Source organism: Rhinopithecus roxellana, chromosome 7 (assembly GCF_007565055.1).
Source record: "Rhinopithecus roxellana isolate Shanxi Qingling chromosome 7, ASM756505v1, whole genome shotgun sequence".
NCBI classification, from domain to species: Eukaryota; Metazoa; Chordata; class Mammalia; order Primates; family Cercopithecidae; genus Rhinopithecus; species Rhinopithecus roxellana.
Window position 1 is genome coordinate 106,184,380 of NC_044555.1, and position 19,175 is coordinate 106,203,554.

Consider the following 19,175-nt stretch of genomic DNA (forward strand, 5'->3'; position numbering starts at 1 on the left):
CATTTGTTGGCCACATAAATGTCTTCTTTTGAGAAGTATCTTTTCTTATCCGTCACCCACTTTTTGATGGGGTTGTATATATTTTTGTAAATTTGTTTAAGTTATTTGTAGATCCTATATATTAGCCATTTGTCAGATAGGTAGATTGCAAATATTTTCTCCCATTCTGTAGGTTGCCTGTTCACTCTGATGATAGGTGTTTTTCTTTTTTCTTTTTCTTTTTTGTTTTGTTTTGTTTTGTTTTTGCCGTGCAGAAGCTCTGTAGTTTACTTAGATCCCATTTGTCAATTTTGGCTTTTGTTGCCATAGCTTTTGGTGTTTTAGCCATGAAGTCTTTGCCCACTCCTACTCGCTACCTGACTCCAAACTATACTACAACTTTACAGCAACCAAAACAGCATGGTACTGGTACCAGAACAGATATATAGAGCAATGGAACAGAATGGGGGACTTACACATCTACAACCTTCTGATCCTTGACAAACTTGCCAAAAACACACAATAGGGAAAGGATTCCCTATTTAATAAGTGGTGTTGGAAAAACTGGCTAGCCGTATGCAGAAAACTGAAACTGGACCCTTTCCTTACACTGTATACAAAAATTAACTCCAGATGGATTAAAGATTTAAATGTAAGACCTAAAACCATAAAAACCCTAGAAGAAAACCTGGGCAATATCATTCAGGACATAGGCATGGACAAAGACTTCCTGACAAAGAACCAGCTTTTATTTCATTTATGTTTTGTAATTTTTCATTTCAATTTCTTCTAGTTCTGATCAGATCTTTGTTATTTCTTTTCTTCTGCTGGGTTTGGTTTTTTTTTTTTTTTTTTTTTCTTGTTTCCCTAGTTCCTTGATGTGTGAGTTTAGATTGTTTCTTCTTTCTCTTTTAGACTTTTTGATGTAGACATTTAATGCTATGAATTTTCCTCTTAGTACCACTTTTGCTATATCTCAGAGGTTTTGATAGGTTGTTTCACTATTATTTTTCATTTCAAAGAACTTTTAAATTTCCATCTTGATTTCATTGTTGATGCAATAATCATTCAGAAGTAGACTATTTAATTACCAGGTATTTGTATAGTTTTGAAGATTTTTTGGAGTTAATTTCCAATTTTATTTCACTCTGATCTGAGAGAGTACTTGATATAATTTTAATTTTCTTAAATTTACTGAGTCTTCTTTTGTAGCCTATCATATGGTCTGTCTTGAAGACTGTTCTATGTGCTGATGAAAAGAATGCATATTCTGCGGTTGTTGGGTAGAATGTTCTGTAAATATGTTGTTTGTTTTTTCTAGGTTAAAGTTTAAACCCATTGTTTCTTTCTTGACATTCTGTCTTGATGACCTGTTTATGCTGTCAGTGGAGTATTGAATTCCCCAATTATTATTGTGTTACTATCTTATTTACTATGTCTAGTAATAATTGTTTTATAAATTTGGGAGCTCTAGTGTTAGGTGCATGTATATTTGGGATTGTGATATTTTCCTGTTGGACTTGTCCTTTTATTATTATATAATGTCTCTCTTTGTCTTTTTTTAAACTGTTGTTGCATTAAAATTTGTTTTGTCTGATATATGAAGAGCTATCCCTGCTAACTTTTGGTTTTCCTTTACATAAGATGTCTTTTTCTACCCCTTCACCTTAAGTTTATGTGTGCCTTTATGTGTTAGGTGAGTCTCTTGAGGACAGCAGATAATTGATTGGTGGATTTTTTTTTTTTTCATTTTGCCATTCTTTGTCTTTTAAGTGAAGCACTTAGGCCATTTATTTGGTTGGTCCAAAATAAATTGCAGGGTTTTTTTTTTTTTTTTTGCCCAGAAACTGCAATTAATTTTGCAGCAAACTAATACATTCAGCGTTAGGATTGAGATGTGAGATACTATCCCATTCATTGTGCTAGTTGTTGCCTGAATACTTTGCTTTATTTTCATTGTGTTATTGTTTTATAGGCCCTGTGAGATTTATACTTGAACTAAGTTCTATTTTGGTGTATTTTGAGCTTTTGTTTCAAGATTTAGAACTCCTTTGTCATTTCTTGTAATGCTGGCTTGATAGTGGTGAATTCTCTCAGCATTTGTTTGTCTGAAAACAACATTATTTATTCTTCATTTATGAAGCTTAGTTTCACTGGGTACAAAATTCTTGTGTAATAATTATTTTGTATAATGAGGCTAAAGATAGAACCCTAATCCTTTCTGACTTGTAGGGTTTCTGCTGAGAAATCTACAGTTAATCTGACGGGTTTTCTTTTATAGGTTACCTAAGGCTTTAGCCTCACAGCTCTTAAAATTTTTTCCTTATCTTGACTTTAGATAACCTGATGACTTTGTGCTTAGGTGATAATCTCTTTGTGATAAATTTCCTAGGACTTTTTTGAACTTCTTTAATTTGGATGTCTAGATTTCTAGCAAGTCCAGGGAAATTTTCCTAAATTATTCCCTAAAATAAGTTTCTAGACTTCTAGATTTCTCTTCTTCCTTAGGAACACAAATTATTCTTATGTTTGGTCATTTTACATAATTCTAATTTTCTTGGAGCCTTTGTTCACTTCTTTTACTCTTTATTCTTTGTCTTTGTCAGATTGGATTAATTCAAAGGTCTTAAGAAACAAAAAGTTTTAACAAAATCCTAAGAAACAGACTCTAACGCCACATCTAAAAGATTATATACCATAATCAAGGGTATTCTATATTAGGGATGCAAGGATGTTTCAACATACACAAATAAATACATGTGACACATCAAATCAACATAATGAAGGATAAAAATCATATAATTATCTCAGTCGGTGAATAAAAGGCATTTGATATAATTCAGCATTCCTTCATAATGAAAGCTCTCAACAAACTAAGTATAGGAGAAACATATCTCAAAATAATAAAGGTCATATACTACTAACCCAGAGTCAACATCATACTAAATGGGGAAAAGTTGAAAGCATTTTCCCTGACAACTGGAACAGCACAAGAATACCCACTTTCACCATTACTATTCAACATAATACTGGAAGTCCTAGCCAGAACTAACAGGAAAGAGAGGAAAAAAAAAAAAAAAAGCATCCTAATTGGAAATCAGGAAGTCAAATCAACCCTGTTCCCTGATGGTATGATCTTATATCTACAAAAACTTAAAGACTATATCAAAAATCTCTTAGATTTTATAAATGAATTCAGTAAAGTTGCAAAATAAAACATCAATGTACAAAAATGAGTAGTGTGTTTATACACCAATAATGATCTAGCTCAGAACAAAAGGAAGAAGGCAAGCCCATTCACAATAGCTACAAATATACGAAATAACTAGGAATACATAAAACTAAGGAAGTAAAATATCTCTAGAAGGAGAACTACAAAACATTGATAAAATAAATTGTAGATGACACAAACAGATAGAAAAATATCTCATGCTCATGGAATAAAATAATTAACATAGCTAAAATAACCACATTATCCAAAGCCATGGATTAGAGACTTAAATGTTAGACCGAATACCATAAAAACCCTAGAAGAAAATCTAGGTAGTACCATTCAGGACATAAGCATGGGCAAGGACTTCATGTCTAAAACACCAAAAGCAACGGCAGCAAAAGCAAAAATTGACAAATGGGATCTAATTAAACTAAAGAGCTTTTGCACAGCAAAAGAAACTACCATCAGAGTGAACAGGCAACCTACAGAATGGGAGAAAATTTTTGCAACCTACTCATCTGACAAAGGGCTAATATCCAGAATCTACAAAGAACTCAAACAAATATACGAGAAAAAAACAAACAACCCCATCAAAAAGTGGGCAAAGGATATGAACAGACATTTCTCAAAAGAAGATATTCATACAGCCAACAGACACATGAAAAAATGCTCATCATCACTCGCCATCAGAGAAATGCAAATCAAAACCACAATGAGATACCATCTCACACCAGTTAGAATGGCAATCATTAAGAAGTCAGGAAACAACAGGTGTTGGAGAGGATGTGGAGAAATAGGAACACTTTTACACTGTTGGTGGGATTGTAAACTAGTTCAACCATTATGGAAAACAGTATGGCAATTCCTCAAGGATCTAGAACTAGATGTACCATATGACCCAGCCATTCCACTACTGGGTATATACCCAAAGGATTATAAATTATTCTACTACAAAGACACATGTACACGTATGTTTATTGCGGCACTATTCACAATAGCAAAGACTTGGAATCAACCCAAATGTCCATCTGTGACAGACTGGATTAAGAAAATGTGGCACATATACACCATGGAATACTATGCAGCCATAAAAAAGGATGAGTTTGCGTCCTTTGTAGGGACATGGATGCAGCTGGAAACCATCATTCTTAGCAAACTATCACAAGAAGAGAAAACCAAACACCGCATGTTCTCACTCATAGGTGGGAACTGAACAATGAGATCACTTGGACTCGGGAAGGGGAACATCACGCACTGGGGCCTATCATGGGGAGGGGGGAGGGGGGAGGAGGGAGGGCTTGCATTGGGGAGTTATACAAGATATAAATGATGAATTGATGGGTGCTGACGAGTTGATGGGTGCAGCACACCAACATGGCATAAGTATACATATGTAACAAACCTGCACGTTATGCACATGTACCCTAGAACTTAAAGCATATAAAAAAAAAAAGATTCAATGCAATCTCTATCAAAATATCAGTATCAGTTTTACAGAGTTGGAAAAAAATGTCCAAAATTATATATGAAACAAAACAAAACAAAAAACCTGTATGGCCAAAGCAATCTTAAGCAAAAAGAACAGAGCTGAAGACATAACATTACCTGATTTCAAATTATACTACAAAACTTCAAATTATCCTATGAGACTGTAGTAACCAAAACATACCATACTACAAGACTTCAAATTATACTATAGGACTGTGGTAACCAAAACAGCATTGGTACTGGTATAAAAATAGATTCATAGGCAAATAGAACAAAATAGATAATCTGGGAATAAGGCCACACACCTACAACCCTCTGATCTTTGACAAAGTTGACAATAATAAGTAATGGAGAAAGGAATCTCTATCCAATAAATGGTGCTAGGATAACTGACTAGCCATGTGCAAAAGAATAAAACTGGATCCCTGCCTTTCACCATATATTATATCAACTCAAAATAGATAAAGAAATTTTTAAGACTTGAAACTGTAAGTGTATACTGGAATAAAATCTATGGAAAATGCTTTTGGACATTGGTCTAGGCAAAGAATTAATGACTAAGACCTAAAAAGCAAGAGCAACAAAGTAAAAATAGACAAATGTGACTTAATTAAACAAAAAGCTTATGCACAGCAACAAAATTAACCAACAGAGTGAATAGAAAACCTACAGAATGGGAGAAACTATTTACAAAATATGCATCCAACAAGGGTCTAATATCTAGAATATACAAGGAACTTAACCACAAAACTTCAAATAGTTTCTTAAAAAGGTGAGCAAAAGAGAGAAATAGACATTTTTTTTACAAAGGAAGACATACAAATGGTCAATGTGTATATGAAAAAATGCTCAACATTACTAATCATTAGTAATCCAAATTAAAGGTACAATGAGATCTCATATTACCCCAGTCAGAATGGCTATAAAGAAAAAGTAAAAAAATTACAGATGTTGGTGAGGATGCAGATATAAGGGAACTCATACACTGTTCATGGGAATGTAAATTAGTACAACTTCTAGGAAAACAGTAAGCAGATTTTTCAAAGTGCTAAAATATAACTTCCATTTGATATAACAGTCCACTACTATGTATCTATTCAAAGGAAAAAAAAGTCATTATATGAGACAGACACCAGTACTCATGTGTTTATTGCAGACCATTCACAGTAACAAAAATGTGGAATCAACCTGTGTCTATCAATGAATAATATAATAAAGAAAATGTGGTGTATATACACAATGAAATATCTAGTAATAAAAAAGAATAAAATAATGTTTTTGCAGTAACATTGATGGAACCAAAAGCCATGTTCTTAAGTAAAACAAGTCAGATATAGAAAGATAAATATCATATGTTCTCACTCATAATTGGGAGATAGATAACGTATACACGTGCATTAGACAATGGAGTCTTGGAAGGGTGAGCAAGTAGGAGGGGTGTGGATGATGAATAAATTACTTAACGGGCACAATATACATTATTTGGGTGATGGATATCCTAAAAACACTGGCTACACTGCTGTGCAATGTATGCATACAACAAAATTGCACTTACAGCCCATAAAATTATTTTGAAAACAATAATACTAGCATCGAATGCTCCTAATCAACCACTTATAAATATCACAAAGTGGAATGATTGTGTATATAATAATTTTAAATGTTTTTTTTTTTTTCCTGTAGTAGCACAGATAATAATATTGGCTGGTTGCTTCTAATCTCACTGGACAAAGTGAAGAAGAAAAGGATAAGCTTTGGGATTAGAATTCCCAGGTGAAGTACCATAAAAATGACCTGAAAACTTCTATGTGTTCCCTGATGAAGACTCTTATCTCTTGTAGCTGCAAGGGTGAGAGTGCTGAAAATTAAACCCAGAATCTCATTCCCTGACTGTCTGAATCACAACCCATGTTGAATTTCAAGTTTCAAAGGGCATCTACTTTTAAAGTGATGGCATTGATTAGAAAAGAATGGGATACTGTAAGTCAGAATGGAGATGTGTGAGAAGACCCTGATAAATCTGGGAAAAATTAGCATATATATATATATATATATATATATATTTTGAGATGGAGTCTCACTCTGTCACCCAGGCTGGAGTGCAGTGGCGTGATCTCAGCTCACTGCAACCTCTGCCTCCTGGGTTCAAGCGATTCTCCTGTCTCAGCCTCCTGAGTAGCTGGGACTACAGGCATGTGCCACCATGCCCAGCTAATGTTTGTATTTTTAGTAGAGATGGGGTTTCTCCATATTGGCCAGGCTGGTCTCAAACTCCTGGCCTCGTGATCTGCCTACCCCAGCCTCCAAAAGTGCTGGGATTATGGGCGTGAGCCACCATGTCCAGCCCTAAATTCTAAGTCAGTCTTAGCGAGTGGAAGAGTTCTCACTCCCCGCAGGAGATGTGGCCTTCCCATTCTCACTGGAAGAGGTTTCCCCATCTCCAGTAGAAGTTGCTTACCTATACTCAATGATAGAAACTCCCCCATTCCCAGTGGCATCAGCGTCTCTACCTTTTCTGAAGAAACTAACCTCTAATTGCTAGAGAAAATTGTAATGGTCTTCCCTGAGGCAGTTGCTGTATGAGAGACACTATCAAGTCTCCACAGGACCCAGCTTTATTTTATCTTTCTGTCTCTAGATGTACATAAAACTAGACTCAAGTCTCAAAAGATCCCTAAAGGTGAAATACAAAGTGTGACCCCTGGGGAGATGCACTACTCTCCATAACAACTACCTGAGATTTCTGATTTATACAAGCAGAAATAGGGAAACATTTGGGAATTGATATTAGGGTTGTGGGGTAATGGTGGAATAAACATCAACTTAGATCAGGCCACATTGATTTATATGGGCTCACTAAGCAGAAAATTTGCATTTAATGTTGCAGCTTGGGGAGTTAGAAAGGGCCTCTAACAGCTTTGTTGGTGGGCTGAAAAGTGGCCCAGAGTGAATAAGTTGGAAATACCAGACTTGTCTTTGTTTAATGGAGACAAAGTGATTCAAAAGTTTAGGAGGATTGAAATGTTAAAGTGAATTTGTCATTTAAGACTCACAATAGAAACGTCTGGAAGACAGGACATTTTACCAATACTGTGAGAAATAAACTGTGAGGAGGGCCCTGGCAATTTTGATGAGCTCTGTGATTGTTCTTCTCTGTGGTCCAGACTTCACTGTGGGAACTGCAATCACTGAATTGTAAAACCTAAATGCAGTAGGAGTAATTGTTTCCCAGGATGGTAGTGGCCAAGTTGTGGCACTCAACTACCAAAGGTAAGGTCAGTATGATTGTCATAGTGGATAGCAGAATCAAAGCAGGAATCAGACTATTCTGACTCATGCAGAACTATGGTACGGGATACTTAATTATGGTGTTCCTAGAAGCGAAATACATAGAGAATCTACTAAATTTTTACTTCATTTGTATAAGAGGAAAAGTTTTAGGTCGATTGAATAAAAGCCTAATCTGAACTATAAAAATAGTTTCAATTCCAATAATTGAGCCAGTGTATAGTCCCAGAACTCTTTTAATGAAGGGGAAACCAGGTCTCCTTGAGAAAGAACTCTGGTACAATGACAAAAATGCATATTGTTAGTCTTTCTTCCAGCTTTCCCCAAGTGACCTATGGCCTTTTACCAGGTAAGTGTGTATTGGGGAAAAGGGAATAATGAGACATTTGGGGAACTCTTCAACTATGACTGAACTGGCAATAATTCCAGGATATACAAAATGTCACTCTGGTCTACCATTGAAACTAAGGGCTTATGGAGTTCAGGCGATAAGTGGATTTTTCGCTCTAGTGCATCTCACATTCGGCACAGTGGGTCCCTGAGACCATGCTGTGGTTATTTATGCACTTCCAGAGTGAACAATTGGAATAGATATACTCAGCTGTAGCAGAATCCCCACACTGGTTCCCTTATTTGTGGAGTGAGGGTTATTATGGTTGAAATGCCAAATGAAAGCCAACAGAACTGCTTTTATTTAGAAAAATAGTAAACCAAAAGCAAGACTGCATTCTTGTGGTGACTGCAGGGATTAATGCCATTAAATAACTAAAATATGCCGGGGTGGTAATTCCCAGTACATCCTCATTCAACTCTTCTATCTGGCCTGTGCAGAAGACAGATGCATCTTGAACAATAACAGTGGATTGTTGAAAGCTTAGCCAGAAAGTCACCTCAATCACAGTACTGTACCAGATGTGGTTTCATTGCTTGAGCAAATTAACATATCCACTGTTACCTGGTATGGAGCTATTGATGTGAAAAATGCCTTTTTCACCATCTCTCTGAATAAGACCCACCAGGAGTGGTTTGTTTTTAGCTGACAAGGCCAGAAATAACTTTTACTCTCCTCAGTGGTATAGCTATTCTCCAGCCCTATGTAACAGTTTCGTTTGCAGGGATCTAATCACCTTTTCCTTTTACAAAATATCACACTGGTCTATTGTATTGATGACGCCATGCTGATTGGACCTAGTGAGCAAGAAGTAGCAACTACTCTAGACTTACATCTTATTGGTAAGATATTTGTGTGTCAGAAGATAGAAAATAAATCCTATGAACACTTAGGGGCCTTTTCCTTAAGTGAAATTTCTAAGGGTCTAATGGTGTTGGGCATGTCAAGGTATTCTATTTAAGGTGAAGAATGAATTGTTGCATCTGGTTCCTCTAAAAACCAAAAAAGAGGCCACCTAGCGGGATGGTCTGGATTCTGGAGGCAATATATACATCATTTGAGTGTGTTATTTCAGGGATTCTGGTAACCATCCTGCTATTCTCTATCTCCGTGAGTTCAATTGTTTTGATTTTTAGATTGTTTTGATGTTTTTAGTAATTTTTTAGATTGTTTTTGATTTTAGATTGTTTTGATGTTTCGATTTTTAGATTGTGCAATTAAGGTAGAACATGTGATGTTATTCTTTCAGAACTGGTTACTTCATTTAACATAATGACCTTCAGTTCCATCTATCTTGTTGCAAATGAATCTCATGGTTGAATAGTACTTCATTGCGTATAAGTATTACATTTTCCTTATCTCTTAATCTGTTGATGAACACTTAGGTTGCTTTCAAATATTGGCTATTGCGAACAGCGTTGTAAATACACATGGGAGTGCAGATATCCCTTTGATATAATGATTTCCTTTCTTTTGGGTATATGCCAGCAGTAGGATTGCAGGGTCATATGGTAGCTCTATTTTTATATTTCAAGGAACTTCCAAACTGTTTTCCATAGTGGTTGTGCTAACTTACATTCCCATCAACAGTGTATAAGAATTCCCTTTTTTCCATATCTTCATCAGCATTTGTTATTACCTGTCTTTTGGATAAAAGTGATTTTAACAGAGGTGAGATAAAAATCTAGTTTTAGTTTTTATTCACATTTCTCTGACGATCAATGATGTTGAGTACCCTTTCATATGCCTGTTTGCCATTTGTATGTCGTTTTTTGAGAAATGTGTATTTAAATATTTTCTCCATTTTTAAAGCAGATTATTAGATTTTTTTTTATAGATTGGTTTGAACTACTCATATATTCTGGTTATTAATACCTTTCTTAATGGGTGGTTTCCAAATTTTTATTCTCATTCTGTGGGTTGTCTTTACACTCTGTTGCTCGTTTCCTCTGCTGTGCAGAAGCTTTTTTAACTTGGTATGAAACCATTCGTCCATTGCTGCCTTGGTTACCTGTGCTTGTGGGGAATTACTCAATAAATCTTGGCCCACATTGATGTCCTGGAGAGTTTCTCCAATGTTTTCTTGTAGCAGTTTCATAGTTTGAGGCTTTAAATTTCATTTGATGATCCATTTTGATTTGATTTTTGTATAAGGCAAGACATAAGGGTCAAGTATCATTCTTCTCCATATAGATATCCAGCTTTCCTAGCACCATTTATTGAAGAGACTGCCTTTTCCCAATGCATACTCTTGGCACCTTTGTCAAAAAGGTGTGTGCTCACTGTAGGTGTGTGTATTTGTTTCTGGGTTCTCTATACTGTTCAATTTGTCTGTGTATCTGTTTCTACGCCAGTACCATGCCCTTTTGTTGCAGTAGCTATGTAGTATAATTTGAGGTCAGGTAATGTGATTCCTCCAGTTTTGCCCTTTTTGCTCAGGATAGCTTTGGCTATTCTGGGTCTTTTGTGATTATAAATACATTTGGGATTTTTTTATATTTCTGTATAAAATATCATTCATTGTTTGGTAGGGATTGCACTGAATCTGTAGACTGCTTTGAGTAAACATTTTAAGAATATTGACCCCTCTAATTCAGAAACATGGACTATCTTTCCACTTTTTTGTTGCTGTCTTCAATTTCTTTCATCAGTGTTGTATACTTTTCATTATAAAAATCTTCCACATCTTTGGTTAAGTCAGTTCCTATATGTTGATGTTTCTTCATTGATTTCTTTTGTGTGGAAGATCTGTCCAATGCCGAAAGTGGGGTGTTAAAGTCTCCAGCTATTATTGTATCAGGGTCTATCTCTTTCTATCTCTGATAATATTTCCTTTATATAATATAGGAGTTCCATTGTTGGGTGCACACATATTTAAAATTGTTATGCCCATTTGCTGGATTGACCTCTTTATCATTATATAGTGACCTTCTTTTTCTCTTCTTACAGTTTTTGTCTTGAAGTCTATTTTGTGTGATGTAAGTGTGGCTGCTCCTGGTCTTTTTTGGTTTCCATTGCATGGAATATCTTTGTCCATCCATTTACTTTTAGTCTATATATATCCTTATAGGTGAAGTATGTTTCTTGTAGGCAACAGATCATTTGTGAATCAATTCACCCACTGTCTTTTGATTGGAGAGTTTAATCTATTTACATTCAATGTTACTATTAAAAAGAAAGGACTTACTCATGCCATCTTATTATTTTGGTTGTCTTGCAGCCTTCTCTTCCTTCTTTGCTTCCTGTCTTCCTTTTAGTGAAGTTGATATTCTCTGGAGGTATGCCTTCATTTTTTTGCTTTTTATTTTTTGTGTATCCATTGTATGTTTTTCAATTTGAGTTTATGTTGAGTTTTATAAATACTATCTTAAAACCCATTATCCACTGATGATAACTTAACACTGATTGCATAAACAAAGAAACAAACACGCAAAAAGTAAACCGGTGAAAAAGCAAGAGTTAAACTTTGTCCCTCCACTTTAAAACTTTTGGTTGTTTCTCTTTTTGTGCTGCCTATTTCTTGAAAAATCGTAGTTACTACTTTTGATTGTTTATCATTTAGTCTTTCTACTTAAGTGTAGTTTAAACACCATAATTACAGTATTATACTATTCTGTGTTTTTCTATGTGCTTACAATTCCCTGTGAGTTTTGTACTTTCAGATGATTTCTTATTACCCAATAACCTCCTTTTTTTTTTTTTTTTGATTGCAGAACTCTCTTTAGCATTTCTTGTAAGACAGGTTTGATGTTCATAAATTCCCTCATGTTTTGTTTGCCTGGGAAGGTCTTTATTTCTTCTTTATGCCAAAAAACTATTCTCACCAAATATACTATTCTTGGATAAAAAGGTTTTTTCCCCTCAGTGCCTTAAATATATCAGCCACTCTCTCCTGGCCCATAAATTTTCCACTGAAAAGTCTGCTGCCAGACATTAGAGCTCCAATTTGTGTTATTTTTTCCTTTTCTCTTGCTGAAGATCCTTTTTTAATCCTTGACCTTTGTGAATTTTATTATTAAATGCCTTGAGGTACTCTTCTTTGGGTTAAAACTGCTCAGTGTTCCACAACTTTCTTATACTTGGATATTTATATCTTCCTCTAAGTTTGCAAAATTCTCTGATATTATTCCTCTGTGTAAACTTTCTACTCTCTCTTTCTCTGCCTCCTTTTTAAGGACAATGACTCTTAGATTTGCCATATTGAGGGTATTTTCTTGACTTTGTAGGCATGCTTCATTCTTTGTATTCTTTTTCACCTCCTCTTACTATGTGTTTTCAAATAGCCTGTCTTCAAGTTAATTCTTTCATCTGCTTGATCAATTCTGTTAATGAGACCTGATGCATTCTTCAATGTGTCAATTGCATTTTTAACTCTATATTTTCTACTTGATTATTTTTAATTATTTTGATCTCTATGTAAATTTAACTGATAGAATTCTGAATTGCTTCTCTGTGTTATCTTGAATTTCTCTGAGTTTACTCAAAACAGCTATCTTGTATTCCTTTTCTGATAGGTCATATATTTCTATTTCTCCAGAATTGGTCCTTGGTGCCTTATTTGTTCATTTGGTAAGGTCATGTTTTCTTGGATGGTGTTGGTGCTTGTAGATGTTCATCAGTGTCTGGGTATTGAAGAGTTAGGTATTTATTGTAGTCTTCAACATTTGGGCTAGTTTGTGCCTGTCCTTCTTTTGAAGGTTTTCCAGGTATTCAAAGACACTTGGGACCCATGTTCAATAACGCTGTGGTTTTTGCAGACTCGTAGAGGTACCACTTTGGTGGTATTGTGTAAGATCCAGAAGAATTCTCTAGATTACCAGGCAGTGACTCTTATTCTTTTTTCTTACTTTCTCCCAAGGAAACAGTCTTTCTCTCTGTGCTGAACCACCTGGAACTGGAGGTATAGTGATGCGAGATACCTGTGGCCATCAGCTGGGACTTTGCTGGACCAGACCTGAAGCTAGTACAGCACTGTTTCTTGCACAAGGCCCTTCCTTTCATGGTGGTGAGTTTCCCCAAGCCACAGGTATGTCCAGAGATGCTGTCTGGGAGCCAGAAATTGTAGTAGAAAAACCTTAGAAATGTACTCTATGTTCTATTCTACTATAGTTAAACTGGCACTGAAACCATAATACAAAGTCCTTCCTACTCTTTTCTCCCTTTCCAAAGGCATAGTAGCTTCCTTCTGTGGCCACCACCATCACTCATCCACAGGTTGTTGTGCCAGGCCTCCATCGGTATTCACTAAAATCCCCAAGGCCCTTCTGTCAGCTTGTGGTGAGTGCTGCCAGGCCTTGGACTCAACCTGTAAGCAAATGAGCTCCCGCATAGCCAAGGTCATGTCCAGAAATGCTGCCCAAGTGCCTATGCCTGGACTTGGGGACCCAAGGATCCTGCTTGCTGTTCTTCCCCACTGTGGCTCAGCTGGTACCTAAGGTATAAGACAGAGTCCCCTTTACTTTTCCCCATTTTTCTCAAACAGAAGTCTTTCACTGTCACCACCAGATCTGGGAATGTGGATGGTCACACCTGAAGCCAGCACATCTAAAGCCCAAGGCCCATGTTATATTCCCTGTGTTTTGCTACTGGTTATTCAAGTCCCAATGGCTTTTTGGTCATCAGGTAATAAATCCTGCCAGGACTGTGTCCTTTTCTTTAGGGGAGCAAGTTCCCTTTTGGCCCAGCATTTGTCTAGAAATGTCTGCCATCTAGGGCCTGGAATGTGTTTTCAAAACTCTGCCTGGTGACTTATCCTACTGTGGCTGAGCTGGTATTTAAGGCAAGACAAAGTCCTCTTTACTCTTCACTCCCCTCTCCTTAATCAGAAGGATGGAGTCACTTTCATTGCTGCATGCTTTATTGTCTGGTTTGGGGGGAAGAATGGCTCAATCCTTTATCCATACCAGCTGGTATGTCACTAGATCATGGGCCACTCTAGTTCATTGGCTCTAGGCCTCGCTTAGCACTAGGAGTTGCTTACATATTGTAGTCCTTGTGTCTTAGACTATCTTTCAACTTTAACTAGGGCCACAGAGCACTTCAGCCTGTAGTGGCAAGACTTGCCAAGAAACTCAAGTCCTGGCCATGGGCGTGGGCTATTCCCCACTGGCTAGGTCTGGTACAAATGTTCCCTTCATGCATGGGCCCTGGCTGAGTCTGGCACGGCTTTATTCTTCACTGTGATTGGGCAGCACTGAATCCTGTGTAAAATCTCCCAGTTGCTGTGCTTTCCCTCCCCAAAGTGCATAGATTCTCTCTTCCTGCCACATGGCCACTTCTGAGGGATTGTAATGCCATTGGCAATTCAACCATCTCTCCTGCCCTCCTCATTGTCTCTTTCAGTAATATAAAGTTAAAACCAGGTACTATAATTGCTCACTTAATTTTTGGCTCTTGTGACAGTGCTTTCTTGTGTGCAGATAGTTGTAAAAATTTAGTTTTACAGTGGAAGGTACGAATGATACAGGCTTCTATTCTGCCATCTTGCCTTACTCTCCTAATTATACTTTTAATGTAGTCTAACAGTAGATGCTAACATGATGATGGGGACATCAGCTAGATGTCAGAATGGAAAGTCACAGCCACCATTCTTTTAGAGATACTGACTTAACAACAATATATAGAATAACTGTATCCCAGGTTAACAGAAAGCCTAGAAATGTTGAGATGGGTAACAAGAGTCATTTTGCTTTACCAAAATTGTTTCTCCCCAAGGTGACATACCTCGGCTTAGCTCATGGCTTTCTCTTCCTTTGGAGGCAGAAGTCGTGGGAAAAGTGGAACGTGCATTCAGTATTCTGGCTTTTGTGGGACTACCCAGTATACTTTTTTTTCTTGCATGACTTGGAGTGCTAATGGAACTGTCATGATTTGGATGGCTAGGAGTCATTAACAGAAAGGGAGCATGGAAGTAATTCTCTCTAGCACCAGAGGGTCTGCAATACTACAGAGCCTGTCAGAGCTTGGCACAATTATAAAAATGTTTCTTAGTCATGACATTCTCCACAAGAGGGAGAGAGAAGAGTGAAGCATGCATCTCGAGTTCCAGCTTTTTCCGAGAAGCCTAAAGGACTGGTATCTGTCTCACTATATTTGGGGCACAGATGTGGAACTGGCATACCTTGGATGCCTGGGTTCCACTTAGAACAAAGGAAAGTAGTGGGGCAGTAATTGTAGTGTTGCATACAGACACCAGAGGGAGTAAGAGATTTATAAACAGTGAAAAAAGAAATTAGGAAGCCTCTCTAATTGGGAAATTACATGCATAAACCCAGAAAAATTGTATCCCTCCAAAAGGTTTCATAGGCATTCAGAATCTCTAGCCAGGTGATTGGTGAAGATATTCTCCTGTATTAAGCCAGTCTGTAGATATTGAAAGATGATTTTTAAACAAATGCACAAAACTCAGGAAAAAATTATAAGGCACATTAAAAATAGAAGTATGCCTCAGTGAAAGGAAACAATAAATCACTGGATATCCCCCTTCGCAATGGAGAACTATGGATTCCCTGAAACCTTTCAAAATAATTGTCTTAAAGTAGTTCAATGATCTATAAGATAACACAGGTGGATAATAAAAGAAAATTGGGAAAACAATGAATGTACAAAATGAGAATATCAAAAGAGGTAGAAACTATAAAAAAATCAAATAGAAATTCTGGAGCTGAAGAATGCAATAACTGGATTAAAAAATTTACTATAAAAGCTCAACATCAGACTTGATCAAGCATAAGAAAGAATCAGTAAACTTGAGGAGCAGTCAATTTTGATTATCTAGTCAGAACAGAAAAAAAAAAAAAATGGCTCTACCGGCGGAGGCAGGATGAGATGATCGACGTCATCGGGGTGACCAAGGGCAAAGGCTACAAAGGGGTCACCAGTCGTTGGCACACCAAGAAGCTGCCCCGCAAGACCCACCGAGGCCTGCGCAAGGTGGCTTGCATTGGGGCATGGCATCCTGCTCGTGTGGCCTTCTCTGTGGCACGTGCTGGGCAGAAAGGCTACCATCACCGCACTGAGATCAATAAAAAGATCTATAAGATTGGCCAGGGCTACCTTATCAAGGACGGCAAGCTGATCAAGAACAATGCCTCCACTGACTATGACCTGTCTGACAAGAGCATCAACCCTCTGGGTGGCTTTGTCCATTATGGTGAAGTGACCAATGACTTTGTCATGCTGAAAGGCTGTGTGGTGGGAACCAAGAAGCGGGTGCTCACCCTCCGCAAGTCCTTGCTGGTGCAGACGAAGCGGCGGGCTCTGGAGAAGATTGACCTTAAGTTCATTGACACCACCTCCAAGTTTGGCCATGGCCGCTTCCAGACCATGGAAGAGAAGAAAACATTCATGGGACCACTCAAGAAAGACCAAATTGCAAAGGAAGAAGGAGCTTAATGCCAGGAGCAGATTTTGCAGCTGGTGGGGGTCTCAATAAAAGTTATTTTCCACTGAAAAAAAAAAAAAAAAAAAAAAAAAGAATACAAATAGAAAAAGCCTAAGGGTCTTATGGGTCACACCATCAAGCATACCAATATATGCATCATGAGAGTTCAAGAAGGAGAAGAGAGAATGGTACAGAGAGCTTATTTGATGAAATAATGACCTCGAACTTCCCAAATCTGAGGGAGAAATTGGTTATCCACATATAAGAAGGTCTAAAGGCTTTTACAAAGATGTACCCAAAGAAACTCCAAACAAACAAACAAACAAAAAACCCAAAAGAAAGAATCTTGAAGGAAGCAAGAGAAAGCAATTTGTCATTTTTATAGAAGCTCCCATAAGTTAATCAGCAGATTTCTCAGTGGAAACTTTACATGCCAGAAGGAAGTATCATGATATATTCAAAGCACAGAAAAACAAAACAAAACGTGACAACTAGAAGTACTATATCTTGCAAAACTGATCTTCAAAAATAAAGAAAAATCATAACTTTTTTTTCATATAAATGACAGCTGAGGGAGTTCTTAGCCATTGGGCTTATCTTACAAGAAATGCTAAAGGGAATTCTGAAAATTGAGATGAAAGAATACAAAACAGCAACATAAATTCATATAAAAATATAAAGGTCATTGGTAAAGGTAAAGATATAAAAATATATAGAATATTGTACTCTGGAAATGGCAGTGCAACAAATACTTTTAATTCTGATGTAGAATTTAAAAGACAAAAGCAGAAAATAACTATAAATATAAATTTATGTTAAAGGATAGACAGCATATAAAGATATAATTTGTAGTTTCAATAACAACATAAAGGTAGGCTAATGCGAAAGAGTAGAGTTTTTAATATGGATCAAATTGTCAGCTTAAAATAGATTGTTATGAGTATATATTATGTAAGTCCTTTGGCAAACACACAAAAAACTTATAGAAGATATGCAAGAAATGAGAAAATAATCAAAGCATGTCAATATGAGACATTACCAAAGCACAGAATAAGGCATCAAGAGAGCAAAAGAAGGACAAAATAATACAAAACAGACAGTAATCAATAAACAAAATGGCAATAGTCAGCCATTTTCTATATGTAATTACTTTAAAAGGTAAATGAATTAAACTTCCAAATCAAAAGTCACAGACTGGCTGACTATATTAAAAAAACAAGATCGTATTATATGATTCCTATAGGAGACTCATCATAGATATAAAGAAACACATTGGTTGAAATGGGAAGATTGGAAAAATATATTCTATGTAAATGGTAATTGAAAGACAACAAGTGTGGCCATACTTATATCTGACAAGATAGATGTTAAGTCAAAAAACCTTCACAAGAGACAAAAGAGGACTTTATATACTAATACAAAGGTCATTTCACCAGGAAGATATAGCAACTATAAATATATATGTATCTAAAGTCACAGCACTCAAATATAAGAGGCAAACATTGACAGAATTGAAAGAAAAAATAGAAAATAACACAAAAATAGTAGAACATTTTAATACCCAACATTCAATAATGAATAGAAAAAACAATCAGAATATCAATAAGAAAACAGGATTTGAAAAACACTGTAGACGAATTTCACCTTACAGACATATAGCAGACATATACAGAACATTCATCCTATAGCGGTAGAATACACATTTTTCTCAAGCACACATGGGACTTTCTTCAGGGTAGACACACTTTAGGCCAAAAAATGAGTCATAACAAATATAAGAAAGTAAAAATTATACCAAGTATCTTTTTGATCGCAATGGAATGAAACTGGAAAACAATAGCAAATGGGATACTGAAACATTCACAAATATGTGCAAATGTAAAAACAGTCTTGAACACCAATGGTCAAGGAGAAAATCATGAGGAACATTATAAAATAACTTAAAAAAATGAAAACTAAAACAGAACATACTAAAATTTACAGAATGCAACAAAAGCAGTATGAAGAGTAAAGATTATAGTGATAAATGCCTAGATTTAAAAAGATGATCTCAAATCAACAACCTAACTGTACACCTCAAAAACTAGAAAAAGGAATACAAAGCCTAAAGCTATCAAAAGGAAGGTAATAATTAACATTGGAGAAGTAATTAATAAAAAAGGAAAAAATTAATAAAACTAGGATTTTATTTTTAAAAGATCAGCAAATTTGACTAACCTTTGGCGAGATAAACAAGGAAGAAAAGAGGGAACTCTCAAATACAACCAGAAATTCAAGAGGAGACATTATAACTGATAGCAGAGGAAGGAAAAAGACCATGAGAATACATGAATAATTACAACCCAAATGCATTGGATAACTTAGGAGAAATAGATAAATTCCTAGAAACATATAACTTAACAAGACTGAATCATGAAGAAATAAAAAATCTG

The 19,175-nt window shown here is 36.2% G+C and overlaps 1 protein-coding gene across 1 annotated transcript; it reads left to right on the forward strand.

Annotated features, from left to right (window-relative positions):
- Nucleotides 1-15,096: 15,096 nt before the first annotated feature.
- Nucleotides 15,097-16,835, forward strand: LOC104671812 (60S ribosomal protein L3). The gene is made up of 2 exons (XM_010375439.2): nucleotides 15,097-15,166; nucleotides 16,138-16,835. Exons 1-2 carry the CDS (start codon nucleotides 15,097-15,099, stop codon nucleotides 16,752-16,754), a joined length of 687 nt encoding a protein of 228 aa, XP_010373741.2. The 3' UTR covers nucleotides 16,755-16,835.
- The last annotated feature ends 2,340 nt before the right edge of the window (nucleotides 16,836-19,175 follow it).